The 13,825-nt window shown below is 38.6% G+C and overlaps 1 protein-coding gene across 1 annotated transcript; it reads left to right on the top strand.

Annotated features, from left to right (window-relative positions):
* Positions 1 to 12,990: 12,990 nt before the first annotated feature.
* Positions 12,991 to 13,536, top strand: LOC111053671. The gene has a single exon (XM_022340585.2). The coding sequence runs from the start codon at positions 12,991 to 12,993 to the stop codon at positions 13,534 to 13,536; it is 546 nt and encodes a 181-aa protein (XP_022196277.2).
* Positions 13,537 to 13,825: the final 289 nt, after the last annotated feature.

The following is a 13,825-nucleotide window of genomic DNA, read 5'->3' as shown; positions in this document are numbered from 1 at the left end:
AGTGGGAGGAGAGAATAGTAATAAAGACTTTTGACGAACTGTGACTACTGTTTCGTCTCACTTTGTCGCTGTATGCAGGCAACAAATCAAGGTCCAATTCTCAAGCGACGACTATAGTAAGGTCCACGTTATAATGACAGTATTTGATCAACTTTGGTTTTGCTATTTTTGTCTATCATTCGACAAAGCCGTTGATACTATCCTTTTCTAGAAATATAATTGATTAATGAAGAGAATCGGCATCGCTATTCTTCTATCTTTATCCCCTGCCATTGTAACGTGGACCTCACTATATATAGACTCTATAGTGAGGTCCACTTTATAATGGCAATGTTTGATTAGCAAAGGTATTGCCATCCTTGTCTATCATTCAACAAAGCGGATAGCACTATCTCTTTTTTATTTTCTCTGTTGCCAGATCGTCTTTCAAAAATGTATAATATTGATGATTAATTAACAAAATATTTTGTCTTAATTTTGAAAATTCATTATGAAATTATTGAAAAATATAATTTCATGCTGAATAAGAATAATTGATTATTTTAAAAGAGAATGAACAGTTAATATTACATCAATAAACCTGTATCAGCTAAAGTCTATAGTAGGCATTGGCAAGGCAGAGACCGGCAACCTTGTTCCTCTATCTTTCTCTACAGTTATTATAACGTGGACCTCACTATAGCCTCATTAAAGACCATATTAACAGCTGTAGTACTATTACACATAATTGTATAGTCTATAGCATCTATCTATACATAGCAATGGTGTAATAATAGACCATTTGCCAACATACCTGTCATCAAATTTTTGGTTGGGATCTATTTAGTATGTTATTTTTATCACAAAAATCTGGTGTGGCGCACTCACACAACTTTCCTTGCCGTTATGAAAATTGATCACCTGACTCTAGTGTTCCCGGGCATACTAGTTTACTATTCAAAGATCTGAGCCAGCTGGTGACAGGACAATAACGCTGGATACACACGAGGTCTGCTATCTCTTCATAGTGAATGATTTAATAGAATCAACAGTTTACAATTGAATAATCACATTTTCTCAAATTTCAAGCTTATTTTCAATTTTAGGTGAAAATGTTACTGAGCATTAATTGAAGAGATTTTCATGCTCAATCTTTTCCACTCAAAATTTTTCGTTTAAATTATATCTGAGACATGATAATTGTAAATCTAAAATCAAACTTCGCATAGATGGGGCGAAGCTCCTGAAATTTTTACAGATTTGGGACTTATGGCAGTTGATATAGCTTATCAATGACTATTTTAGGTATGAATTTGATCAAAATCGTTGGAGCCATTTTCGAGAAAATCGCGAAATGCCAGCCCTGTTTTTGACAACATTTTCGCCATTTTGGCCGCCATCTTGAATTGCATTTGATTGAAATTGTTTGTGTCAGATCCTTATAGTGTAAGGACCTTAAGTTCCAAATTCCAAGTCATTCCGTTAATTGGGAGATGAAATATCGTGTACACTGACGCACATACACTCATACACACACACACACACACACACACACACACACACACACACACACACACACACACACACACACACACACACACACACACACACACACACACACACACACACACACACACACACACACACACAACACACACACACACACACACACCACACACCACACACACACACACACACACACACACACACACACACACACACACACACACCACACACACACACACACACACACACCACACACACACACACACACACACACACACACACCACACACACACACACACACACACACCACACACACACACACCACACACACACACACACACATAGGGCCTACATACAGACCAATACCCAAAACTCAGGGGACCTTGAAACGTATAGAGATTTAGAAATTGGGGTACCTTAATTTTTTTTGGAAAGCAATACTTTCCTTACCTATGATAATAGGGCAAAGAAAGTAAAAACTAAACAGAGCTCACCATTGTTTTTTGAATAAACAAAGTTCAAAGTTAGTGCAATTTCGCATGCATTAACCCATGTCATCCATTTTGTTTCGAACTTTTGGTTTTGGTTGCAATTATCGATTGGTCGATACAGTACATATCGACATAATACACATTCCAATGTATCGATATTGATACATCAGCTGAGAAGACTTCAGTTCCATCAAACTGTATCAATCTAATTAACCTTTCTATACTTTCCAAGCTCCACATTTTCAGCATATTGCAATTCTAAAGCAAAACCCTACCCTTTTACCTTTGAAACATTAATAAACATAACTCAACCTGGACCCTAACACCCTAACCTACCTTTTCACTTTTGAACATAACTAAACACAAACCCCTCACCTAACCTGGACCCCAACCCCATATAGCTTATTATTGTCATTCTAAACTGTAGCTTTTTCAGCTGATGTATTGATACATTGACAGTTGTCACCTGGTCATATGGGACATATATATGAATCATATATTTATCTCATATTGATCAGGATGTAACATTAAATTGATTGAACAGTGGTATCCATCATTTGTAATAATTGATTGGTGACCTGTTTGGTAAGAGTAATAGAAGGGGGCAATCCACCAGTTCCCAGACGGGAACACTGTAAATATTGTTGTTGCATAGCATTAGATGGTAGAGCAAAAGCAGTTGTTTTTTTTATATTATCAACTAGATGTTCTTTTGAATTTGAAAGGAAAACATTTATATTGGGAGTCTGATTTATTTTATTGAAATTAAGAAATTAATGTGAGATTTAAATGTGAATTTTGAAATATTTTGGTTTTATAAAATTAGTTATGCTACAACTATTCTAATACAGAACAATCAAGGAGGGTTATGAAATTTTGAGCATTTAATCAATTAAAAAAAAAAAAAACTTGTTGCCAATGATTTTCCAAAACGTTGGACAGAATTGTGTTGGACAGATTATTGTGTTTTTTATTTAAACAAGTTATTTGACAGTTCAAAAAACATTATTAATTTATAATTAATTTGGAATTTCTAAAATCAAAACAATATAGAAAAAATAAATTGAATGTGGAACGATACCGTTATACAGTTGATGTCCATCCTAAGTTGCCATGGGGATGTCCAGCCACGGGGCAGCTCGGTCTGTCTCAGGAGGTAGGCGATCAAAAAGTGTGTGAAATTATTCAGAAGAAAAGTGGAAAGCTTTTTCCACTAGCTGGCTGGAGGGGAGACTAGAATGCTAGCCCCACTTCTACCTCTCCTCAGCGTTTCTACTCTGTCAGCCAAAACTGTCTGATCAGCTTTTAGTTTTTAAAGTTGAAAAAAAAATTATTTCTCTTCTTAAAGAAGGAACTGATGTTTGGGGGTATGACAAACCTTGTGGTTCATGACAAGGATTTTAGAGTTTTAAATTGGAAAAGTTCAATGAACAGTGTTTTTGTCTTTGAACAATCTTTGTCATCGACAGAAAGATTGTTTATTTCATTTGTTGTCAAAATTAATGTAGCTTCTCTTTTGTTTTTAATAACAAACGTGCCGCTTGTGCAACAGATAAAAATATGTACTTGAAATGGCTTCATGTTTGGCATTGACTGAGTTATATTTAATACCTAAAATTTTACTTCTGGTCAGAGTGAGAGAGAGTGTGAGCTCGTTTGATAGGACTGAAAGTTAAGTCCGGCTGATCCAGTGAAAAAGGCTAGATTTCGGTTCGTTTAATAGTACAATTATTTTGTCACAGATCGGACAGTATAAAAATAATTATATTGTTAAGGAAGACGGGTTCTGAGCCTATTCATTGGTTCAGTTAATATTTGTTCTTTTTTTTTTAAATACTAAAGTCGCGAAATACCAGTGGATGCCAAAGTGGGAAGCTATTTCAAAAAGGTAGGTGACTACTGAATCATTGTTCTTAAATTTTCATAGCCACAAACATTGAATCCTCATTAGCAGCAAGCGAGTGTTTTCCCCATTAATTCATATAAAATATTGTTTTATAATCAAAATAATCTTGTTTTGTTCAAATGTATATATGTTAAAGATTCATTAATTAAAGTTCTAGTTACTCTGTTCTTTTCTTGTTATCATAGTTTTTTCCCCTCGCATACTTGATGTAGGCACATCTTGCTTACATATTTGGTAGAGGCATCTCCCGCCTTTCCATATCCGTGCTTACACAGTGCTATATGTATTATATCAATATGTACTGTATTGACCTAACAATAGTTGCGATCAAAAATTTAAAGCAACATGGCTGGGCTGAAATGGTATAGGTTGAATGCATTCAAAATTGTGCTACTTTGAGCTTCGTTTATTTTAAACACAATTGTGACAGTCGGTTGATTTTTGTGTAAAAATAGCATACTTTATCGATTCAAACCAAACATTTGATGACTGGTATGTTGGCAAAGGGACTTGACTTTAGCCCATAGCAACTAATAGCATGGCTACAGAGAAGGCTATAGTGAGGTCCACATTATAATGGCAGTGGAGAAGGGTAGGACAACAATGTTGCCAATCCTCTGTCTTGTCAATGCCTTCTATGTAGGTAAACTGATATGGGTTTATTGATGTGATATTAATTGTTCATTCTTATTTAAAATAATCAATTTTATCAAGCAATAAATTATATTTTTTAATGATTCAATAATGAATTCCCATAATCATGATTGAATATTTTGTTAATTAATTATATTTCTACATTGTTAAAAAGCGATCTGACAACAGAGCAAAGCAAGGAAGCACTATCCACTTTGTTGCATGACAGACAAGGATAGCAATACAATTGCTGATCAAACACTGCCAATATAATGTGCACCTCATTATACTTGGAAATTGGACCTTGAAGACCATTACACACCAGAGGAGACACAGCTGAAAATACTTCAGTTCCATCAAACTGTATCAATCTAATTAACCTTTCTATACTTTCCAAGCTCCACATTTTCAGCATATTGCAATTCTAAAGCAAAACCCTACCCTTTTACCTTTGAAACATTAATAAACATAACTCAACCTGGACCCTAACACCCTAACCTACCTTTTCACTTTTGAACATAACTAAACACAAACCCCTCACCTAACCTGGACCCCAACCCCATATAGCTTATTATTGTCATTCTAAACTGTAGCTTTTTCAGCTGATGTATTGATACATTGACAGTTGTCACCTGGTCATATGGGACATATATATGAATCATATATTTATCTCATATTGATCAGGATGTAACATTAAATTGATTGAACAGTGGTATCCATCATTTGTAATAATTGATTGGTGACCTGTTTGGTAAGAGTAATAGAAGGGGGCAATCCACCAGTTCCCAGACGGGAACACTGTAAATATTGTTGTTGCGTAGCATTAGATGGTAGAGCAAAAGCAGTTGTTTTTTTTTATATTATCAACTAGATGTTCTTTTGAATTTGAAAGGAAAACATTTATATTGGGAGTCTGATTTATTTTATTGAAATTAAGAAATTAATGTGAGATTTAAATGTGAATTTTGAAATATTTTGGTTTTATAAAATTAGTTATGCTACAACTATTCTAATACAGAACAATCAAGGAGGGTTATGAAATTTTGAGCATTTAATCAATTTAAAAAAAAAAAACTTGTTGCCAATGATTTTCCAAAACGTTGGACAGAATTGTGTTGGACAGATTATTGTGTTTTTTATTTAAACAAGTTATTTGACAGTTCAAAAAACATTATTAATTTATAATTAATTTGGAATTTCTAAAATCAAAACAATATAGAAAAAATAAATTGAATGTGGAACGATACCGTTATACAGTTGATGTCCATCCTAAGTTGCCATGGGGATGTCCAGCCACGGGGCAGCTCGGTCTGTCTCAGGAGGTAGGCGATCAAAAAGTGTGTGAAATTATTCAGAAGAAAAGTGGAAAGCTTTTTCCACTAGCTGGCTGGAGGGGAGACTAGAATGCTAGCCCCACTTCTACCTCTCCTCAGCGTTTCTACTCTGTCAGCCAAAACTGTCTGATCAGCTTTTAGTTTTTAAAGTTGAAAAAAAAATTATTTCTCTTCTTAAAGAAGGAACTGATGTTTGGGGGTATGACAAACCTTGTGGTTCATGACAAGGATTTTAGAGTTTTAAATTGGAAAAGTTTAATGAACAGTGTTTTTGTCTTTGAACAATCTTTGTCATCGACAGAAAGATTGTTTATTTCATTTGTTGTCAAAATTAATGTAGCTTCTCTTTTGTTTTTAATAACAAACGTGCCGCTTGTGCAACAGATAAAAATATGTACTTGAAATGGCTTCATGTTTGGCATTGACTGAGTTATATTTAATACCTAAAATTTTACTTCTGGTCAGAGTGAGAGAGAGTGTGAGCTCGTTTGATAGGACTGAAAGTTAAGTCCGGCTGATCCAGTGAAAAAGGCTAGATTTCGGTTCGTTTAATAGTACAATTATTTTGTCACAGATCGGACAGTATAAAAATAATTATATTGTTAAGGAAGACGGGTTCTGAGCCTATTCATTGGTTCAGTTAATATTTGTTCTTTTTTTTTTAAATACTAAAGTCGCGAAATACCAGTGGATGCCAAAGTGGGAAGCTATTTCAAAAAGGTAGGTGACTACTGAATCATTGTTCTTAAATTTTCATAGCCACAAACATTGAATCCTCATTAGCAGCAAGCAAGTGTTTTCCCCATTAATTCATATAAAATATTGTTTTATAATCAAAATAATCTTGTTTTGTTCAAATGTATATATGTTAAAGATTCATTAATTAAAGTTCTAGTTACTCTGTTCTTTTCTTGTTATCATAGTTTTTTCCCCTCGCATACTTGATGTAGGCACATCTTGCTTACATATTTGGTAGAGGCATCTCCCGCCTTTCCATATCCGTGCTTACACAGTGCTATATGTATTATATCAATATGTACTGTATTGACCTAACAATAGTTGCGATCAAAAATTTAAAGCAACATGGCTGGGCTGAAATGGTATAGGTTGAATGCATTCAAAATTGTGCTACTTTGAGCTTCGTTTATTTTAAACACAATTGTGACAGTCGGTTGATTTTTGTGTAAAATAGCATACTTTATCGATTCAAACCAAACATTTGATGACTGGTATGTTGGCAAAGGGACTTGACTTTAGCCCATAGCAACTAATAGCATGGCTACAGAGAAGGCTATAGTGAGGTCCACATTATAATGGCAGTGGAGAAGGGTAGGACAACAATGTTGCCAATCCTCTGTCTTGTCAATGCCTTCTATGTAGGTAAACTGATATGGGTTTATTGATGTGATATTAATTGTTCATTCTTATTTAAAATAATCAATTTTATCAAGCAATAAATTATATTTTTTAATGATTCAATAATGAATTTCCATAATCATGATTGAATATTTTGTTAATTAATTATATTTCTACATTGTTAAAAAGCGATCTGGCAACAGAGCAAAGCAAGGAAGCACTATCCACTTTGTTGCATGACAGACAAGGATAGCAATACAATTGCTGATCAAACACTGCCAATATAATGTGCACCTCATTATACTTGGAAATTGGACCTTGAAGACCATTACACACCAGAGGAGACACAGCTGAAAATACATCTTCAGAAGATGTAGCTCTTATATCTCAATCTCAAATCTACATTATGCTATAGTAAACGCGAATCTGAGTGAAATTGGTAAATTTCAAGCAGTGAAAAAAGTTTGTCTGCTTTGTGTTTGTTTACATTTGAAATGTCATCATAACTTGACTCCTCATTAAAAATAAGTTTATTCAAGATTTTTCAAATTCAGTCATACATTTATGTATATTTTACATTTTCACATTTATGTAAAAAATATGGTACCAAAAATATGGCCTGTCGCAAAGTAGACCACGCTGATCCACGTCACTCCAACGCTCACCAACCGTGGGATGTTTTAAAAATAATAATAATAGGCGGTTTTATGTACAATGGAACGGCTTAAGCCTTTGTATATTGCAGCTGTCAATGATGATCAATTAATGTATCAATCATATTAAAAGTGTCAAGAATCTCTTATCTGGCTTCTTGCAAAGATTTTATTTTTGAATAAATTGGAATGTTCAAAGAAGTCGATTCTATTGGCCAAATCAAGAGGTGATACATATAGCTTCTCACATGGGCATGCAACTGATAGAGATTTCTCAAGTTGCGTGTGGGTACTACAATTCCAACTCCATGCTTGCCAACTTTCAGGTGTCCATGAAGGCATTTGTGCAGAAATATAGCATCAATCTTCTCTCTTCGACATTCCAGAGTTTCCATGTCAACTTCATGACAAAACTGGCTGTAAGACAGATGCTGCATATCCGGTTGAAGGCGCTTTAACATCAGACGCACAAATCTCCTTTGAACGGATTGAATCCTTTTGGTTGTGATCAGTCTTTCTCTATTCAAAATTTCAGAAGCATACTCCAAGTAGTGACACCGAACTAGGGAAATGAAAAGAGTTCTAACAGTTTTAGGGTATTGGAAGTCCCTTTTGTAAATCATTGCTATATAGAATTATTCATAATAAATCAGCTGACAAGTGGATTATTCATAGCATGCATTACACAGATGTCTGGAGAAGCCTAGTATAATGGTTTACACTCAATGGGTTTACATGCCATGGTATGTTTTGTAAACCATTGCTAGGCTTCCCTAGACATCTGTGTAATACTTGCAATGAATTCATGTTTGGCATTGACTGAGTTATATTTAATACCTAAAATTTTACTTCTGGTCAGAGTGAGAGAGAGTGTGAGCTCGTTTGATAGGACTGAAAGTTAAGTCCGGCTGATCCAGTGAAAAAGGCTAGATTTCGGTTCGTTTAATAGTACAATTATTTTGTCACAGATCGGACAGTATAAAAATAATTATATTGTTAAGGAAGACGGGTTCTGAGCCTATTCATTGGTTCAGTTAATATTTGTTCTTTTTTTTTTAAATACTAAAGTCGCGAAATACCAGTGGATGCCAAAGTGGGAAGCTATTTCAAAAAGGTAGGTGACTACTGAATCATTGTTCTTAAATTTTCATAGCCACAAACATTGAATCCTCATTAGCAGCAAGCAAGTGTTTTCCCCATTAATTCATATAAAATATTGTTTTATAATCAAAATAATCTTGTTTTGTTCAAATGTATATATGTTAAAGATTCATTAATTAAAGTTCTAGTTACTCTGTTCTTTTCTTGTTATCATAGTTTTTTCCCCTCGCATACTTGATGTAGGCACATCTTGCTTACATATTTGGTAGAGGCATCTCCCGCCTTTCCATATCCGTGCTTACACAGTGCTATATGTATTATATCAATATGTACTGTATTGACCTAACAATAGTTGCGATCAAAAATTTAAAGCAACATGGCTGGGCTGAAATGGTATAGGTTGAATGCATTCAAAATTGTGCTACTTTGAGCTTCGTTTATTTTAAACACAATTGTGACAGTCGGTTGATTTTTGTGTAAAAATAGCATACTTTATCGATTCAAACCAAACATTTGATGACTGGTATGTTGGCAAAGGGACTTGACTTTAGCCCATAGCAACTAATAGCATGGCTACAGAGAAGGCTATAGTGAGGTCCACATTATAATGGCAGTGGAGAAGGGTAGGACAACAATGTTGCCAATCCTCTGTCTTGTCAATGCCTTCTATGTAGGTAAACTGATATGGGTTTATTGATGTGATATTAATTGTTCATTCTTATTTAAAATAATCAATTTTATCAAGCAATAAATTATATTTTTTAATGATTCAATAATGAATTCCCATAATCATGATTGAATATTTTGTTAATTAATTATATTTCTACATTGTTAAAAAGCGATCTGACAACAGAGCAAAGCAAGGAAGCACTATCCACTTTGTTGCATGACAGACAAGGATAGCAATACAATTGCTGATCAAACACTGCCAATATAATGTGCACCTCATTATACTTGGAAATTGGACCTTGAAGACCATTACACACCAGAGGAGACACAGCTGAAAATACATATTCAGAAGATGTAGCTCTTATATCTCAATCTCAAATCTACATTATGCTATAGTAAACGCGAATCTGAGTGAAATTGGTAAATTTCAAGCAGTGAAAAAAGTTTGTCTGCTTTGTGTTTGTTTACATTTGAAATGTCATCATAACCTGACTCCATCTTCATGGGACACAATCCTGGCCGCAGGAAATAGCTGGTGCCCAAGGTTAGGGACCTGGTGACCAACAGTGACACCTGGTGTAAGGGATATCCTACCTTGCTATTTCCAACTGGAAAAGCAAGAGGACCTCGAGTAAGGCTTGGGAAGGCCTTTCTCGACCCCAAAACCCAATCCTAGCCGGAGGAAATAGCCGGTGCCTGAGGTTAGGGACCCTGTGACCAGTAGTGACACCCGGTGCAAGGGCTCTCCTACCTGAAGATTTCCAACTGGAAACACAAGAGGACTTCGAGTGAGGCTTGAGAAGGCCTTTCTCGACCCCTAGACACGATCCTGGCTGCAGGAAATAGCCGGTGCTGAGGTTAGGGACCCTGTGACCAGTTCCGAGGCTCTTATCCTTGCTATTTCCAACTAGAATAGCAAGAGGACACCCAGTGACCATCGGGAACGTTTCTCCCGTACCAGAGACCCCACTCATGGAAGACACCAGATCGTTTCTATTCCTCTCACTCCCTGCCCAACCCTGTACTCAAGACCCTGTTCCAACCCCTGACTTGAATGAGGGTGGTTGATGGACACCACACCAAGCCTCCCATCCCCTGCTGCGGCCCACCCCAGACACTAACTGAGTCTAGCTGGCCCAGAGCGACACTGGGAATTCTGATAGAAGAGGGTGTGGGCAAAAATCTACTCAGAAGATTGGCACACGAACGTGGGGCTAAAGGTAGGAGGAGAAGACCAGCAATGAGTACGGAGGAGAAGTGTAATCGTGGTGGAGTGGACAAGGAGGTGCGAGAGGGAAGCAGCGATCCAGGAGTGTCCTACATACTTCATTGTAATAAAGCAGTGGAGCTAGCAACATCGGCTGGGTTACCTTCAACAGGTACAATGGTGGAGCTTAGGAAGGTTCTAGTGGATCACCACAGGAGACTGGCAGGTGAATCCAGCAGTCTAAACCAGGTTAGCGATGGAGCTAGTGCGAGCTACCACGAGGCAGATGGAGCAACGTCCCTGTGGCCTTTTGTAGAGGAGGATCACCAGGAGTCTTCCAGACTTGAAAAACTACCCGAGGAGGCATCACCAGCTTTGGATGGCGAATCCTGTCATTCATGGGTGTATCACTTACGGAGCAGAGATGCCGTCAAATTGCTCTTGGACTCGGTGCCAACTGATGGCACCTTTTCTAAATTGAGGAGAGCATTAGCAGAGCAGCGGCAGCGATTCCTCACAATGCTTCCACCACCTCCAAGTGAAGAAGCTTTGCTACAACCAGCACTGCCGAGATCAATACCGGCTAATGCAGATACTGGTCCACTGTATCATGCAAGACCTGCATTGGTGAGACCAGAGGTGTCACGGGCTCACCAGTACAGGCCCCGACACATGCCAAAATCGCCTATCAGAGCTGCAGCACCTCACACTCCATTTATGGACCCAGGAACTGTGTGCGATAAAGTTCGGGGATGGAGGTTGTCATATGATGGCAATGGAGACGATCCTAGTTTCCTGGAGTGCCTCGAGGAATTGCAACAAGCCTATGGGCTGACAGGGGAGCAGTTGTTCCCGGTGCTACCAGAAATGTTAGCGAGAAGGTGTTCCTTGTGGATGTGGAACCAGAGGAGGTTCTGGCATCACTGGAACGACTTTGTAAGAGACTTCCGGTCTTGTTACAATCCAGTGACCTATGAGGAGGACCTGCATACTCAAATCCTGGATCAACAGCAACATGGAAGCGAGGCCATCAACGACTACATGGAGGAACTTCAGACCCTCATGAGGAGGAGGAGAGGAGATTTCTCAATCAGCCACCAGCTGCTGAGGCTCTACAAGAATATTCTACCCTGGTACAAACTGTACATAACAGAAGCCGGAGTTTATTTGGTTGATGACCTGCTCATGCTGGCCAGGCAATATGAGCAGATAAAGCTGGAGGAGAAAAGTGCTCAACAGAGGCAATGGGCTGCAAAGCAGGAGGAGTTGCATAAACCAGTAAAATCTCGCCCCAAACCTGAGCCTATAACAACCCAATGATGTGTGGAGTCAACTCCAGTGGGACCTGTATGCTGGCAGTGTAAGAAGGTGGATCACTGGAGGTCAGAGTGCCCTGAGGCTTCTCTCTGCTCAACCTGTGGGAAGTCTTGTTCCAGTTGCACTTGTGAGAGAGACCAGAAGAGGACGATGGATAAAGCTGCTGTGGTGAAAACCCTGAATCAGTGTTGCAGTTCGACAATAGGCTGTATACAACAGTTGAAGTAGCTGGCAACCAATATCGAGCTCTACTCTATACAGGAGCAGAATCCAACTATTCAAGCTTAGCCACATTTGCAAGCTTAGAGGCAGCTGGGTGTGCAAGGAAAATGCCTACACAGCAAGGTGCGGTCTTGGCCAATGGAACAGCGGCGCGGCTGTATGGAAAGGTGGAAATCAACCTCAGAGTTGGCCAAGAGGTGTTGCCCACAGTGATGACTATCATGGAATGATTATCACCTGGATTTTCATTTGGCATGCAATTTCTGCGGGAGCACAAGGTGAAGATTGACACTCGCACTCATACCATGGAGTGGGAGCCTCAACCCAGGGAGAAGGGTGCACCAACTACCCAGAAGACTGTGAGGGTGGGGAGAGAGAGATGAAGTCCGGTGCAGCCACAATAGACACGCAAGGAGAGTGTCCGCAGCCCCAGGAGACACATATCTTAATGCTAGTATGTGTCCAAGATGTTTGGCTCAATGCACTAGTCGACACTGGGGCTGAGTAGTCCTATGTCTCTGGAGAGGCAGCACGACAACTGAAGAAGTCTGGTGATTGCCAGGTTAAAGCAATCAGTCATCAACCTATTTTGGTGACTGGAGAGAAGCTTCCCGTAATGGAGGAGCTGAAGCTGACTGCCGAAGTGTGCAGTAGACGAGTATACTGGAGAGTGGCCATGATCAACGAGTTAGAATCCGAAATGATTCTGGGATTAAGTCATTTGAAAGCGATTCGAGCAAAACTCGATCTGAGGCAGAGGAAGATGGTATTACCTCCTGCCTTGGTGGAACAGGAGGCAGCTGTGACTTCCAAAAAGGATGAGTTCGAAAAATTCCTGGAGAAGGAGCTGAAAAAATTCAGAGATGTGTCAGGTGCGACCCACCTCCTAGTGCATAAAATCAGGCTGAAGGAAGGAGCTGAATCATTCCGTCAACATCCGTATCCTTGTAACCCGCTTATGCAAGAGGTGATAAACAAGGAAGTCGACAGTATGCTCAATCAGTGGGTGATTGAGCCGAGCAGCAGCCCTTGGAGTTCACCAATTGTCTTGGTGAAAAAGGCTAATGGGAAGATGCGATTCTGCATCAATCTCCATCAGATTAATGCACTCATGGAACGAGATGCATATCCTTTGCCGAATATGACAGGCATCTTAGATTGATAGAGGAATGCTAAATATATTTCTTCAATTGACTTGAAGAGTGGGTATTGGCAAGTGCCATTGGAGGAGCAGAGTAAGCAGCTTACAGCATTTACAGTTCCTGGAAGGGGGCTACTCCAATTCCAGATGATGCCATTTGGACTACACTCAGCTGGAGCGACATTTCAACATCTTCTACACCAGGTAATTGGGCCAGAGTTGGAGCCCTGTGCCTTTGCTTACCTGGATGATGTCATCGTCCTGGGAGAGACACTGGAAGCTCATATGCTAAACTTGGCTAGAGTGTTCA

Source organism: Nilaparvata lugens, chromosome 3, assembly GCF_014356525.2.
Source record: "Nilaparvata lugens isolate BPH chromosome 3, ASM1435652v1, whole genome shotgun sequence".
Lineage (NCBI taxonomy): Eukaryota > Metazoa > Arthropoda > Insecta > Hemiptera > Delphacidae > Nilaparvata > Nilaparvata lugens.
Note: the sequence above shows the minus strand (reverse complement) of the source record. Positions and strands in the feature narration are given on the sequence as shown.

What these genes read in the sequence shown, in the direction of transcription:
- LOC111053671 (XM_022340585.2), top strand. Translation starts at nt 12,991, where the DNA reads ATGGAGGAGCTGAAGCTGACTGCCGAAGTGTGCAGTAGACGAGTATAC.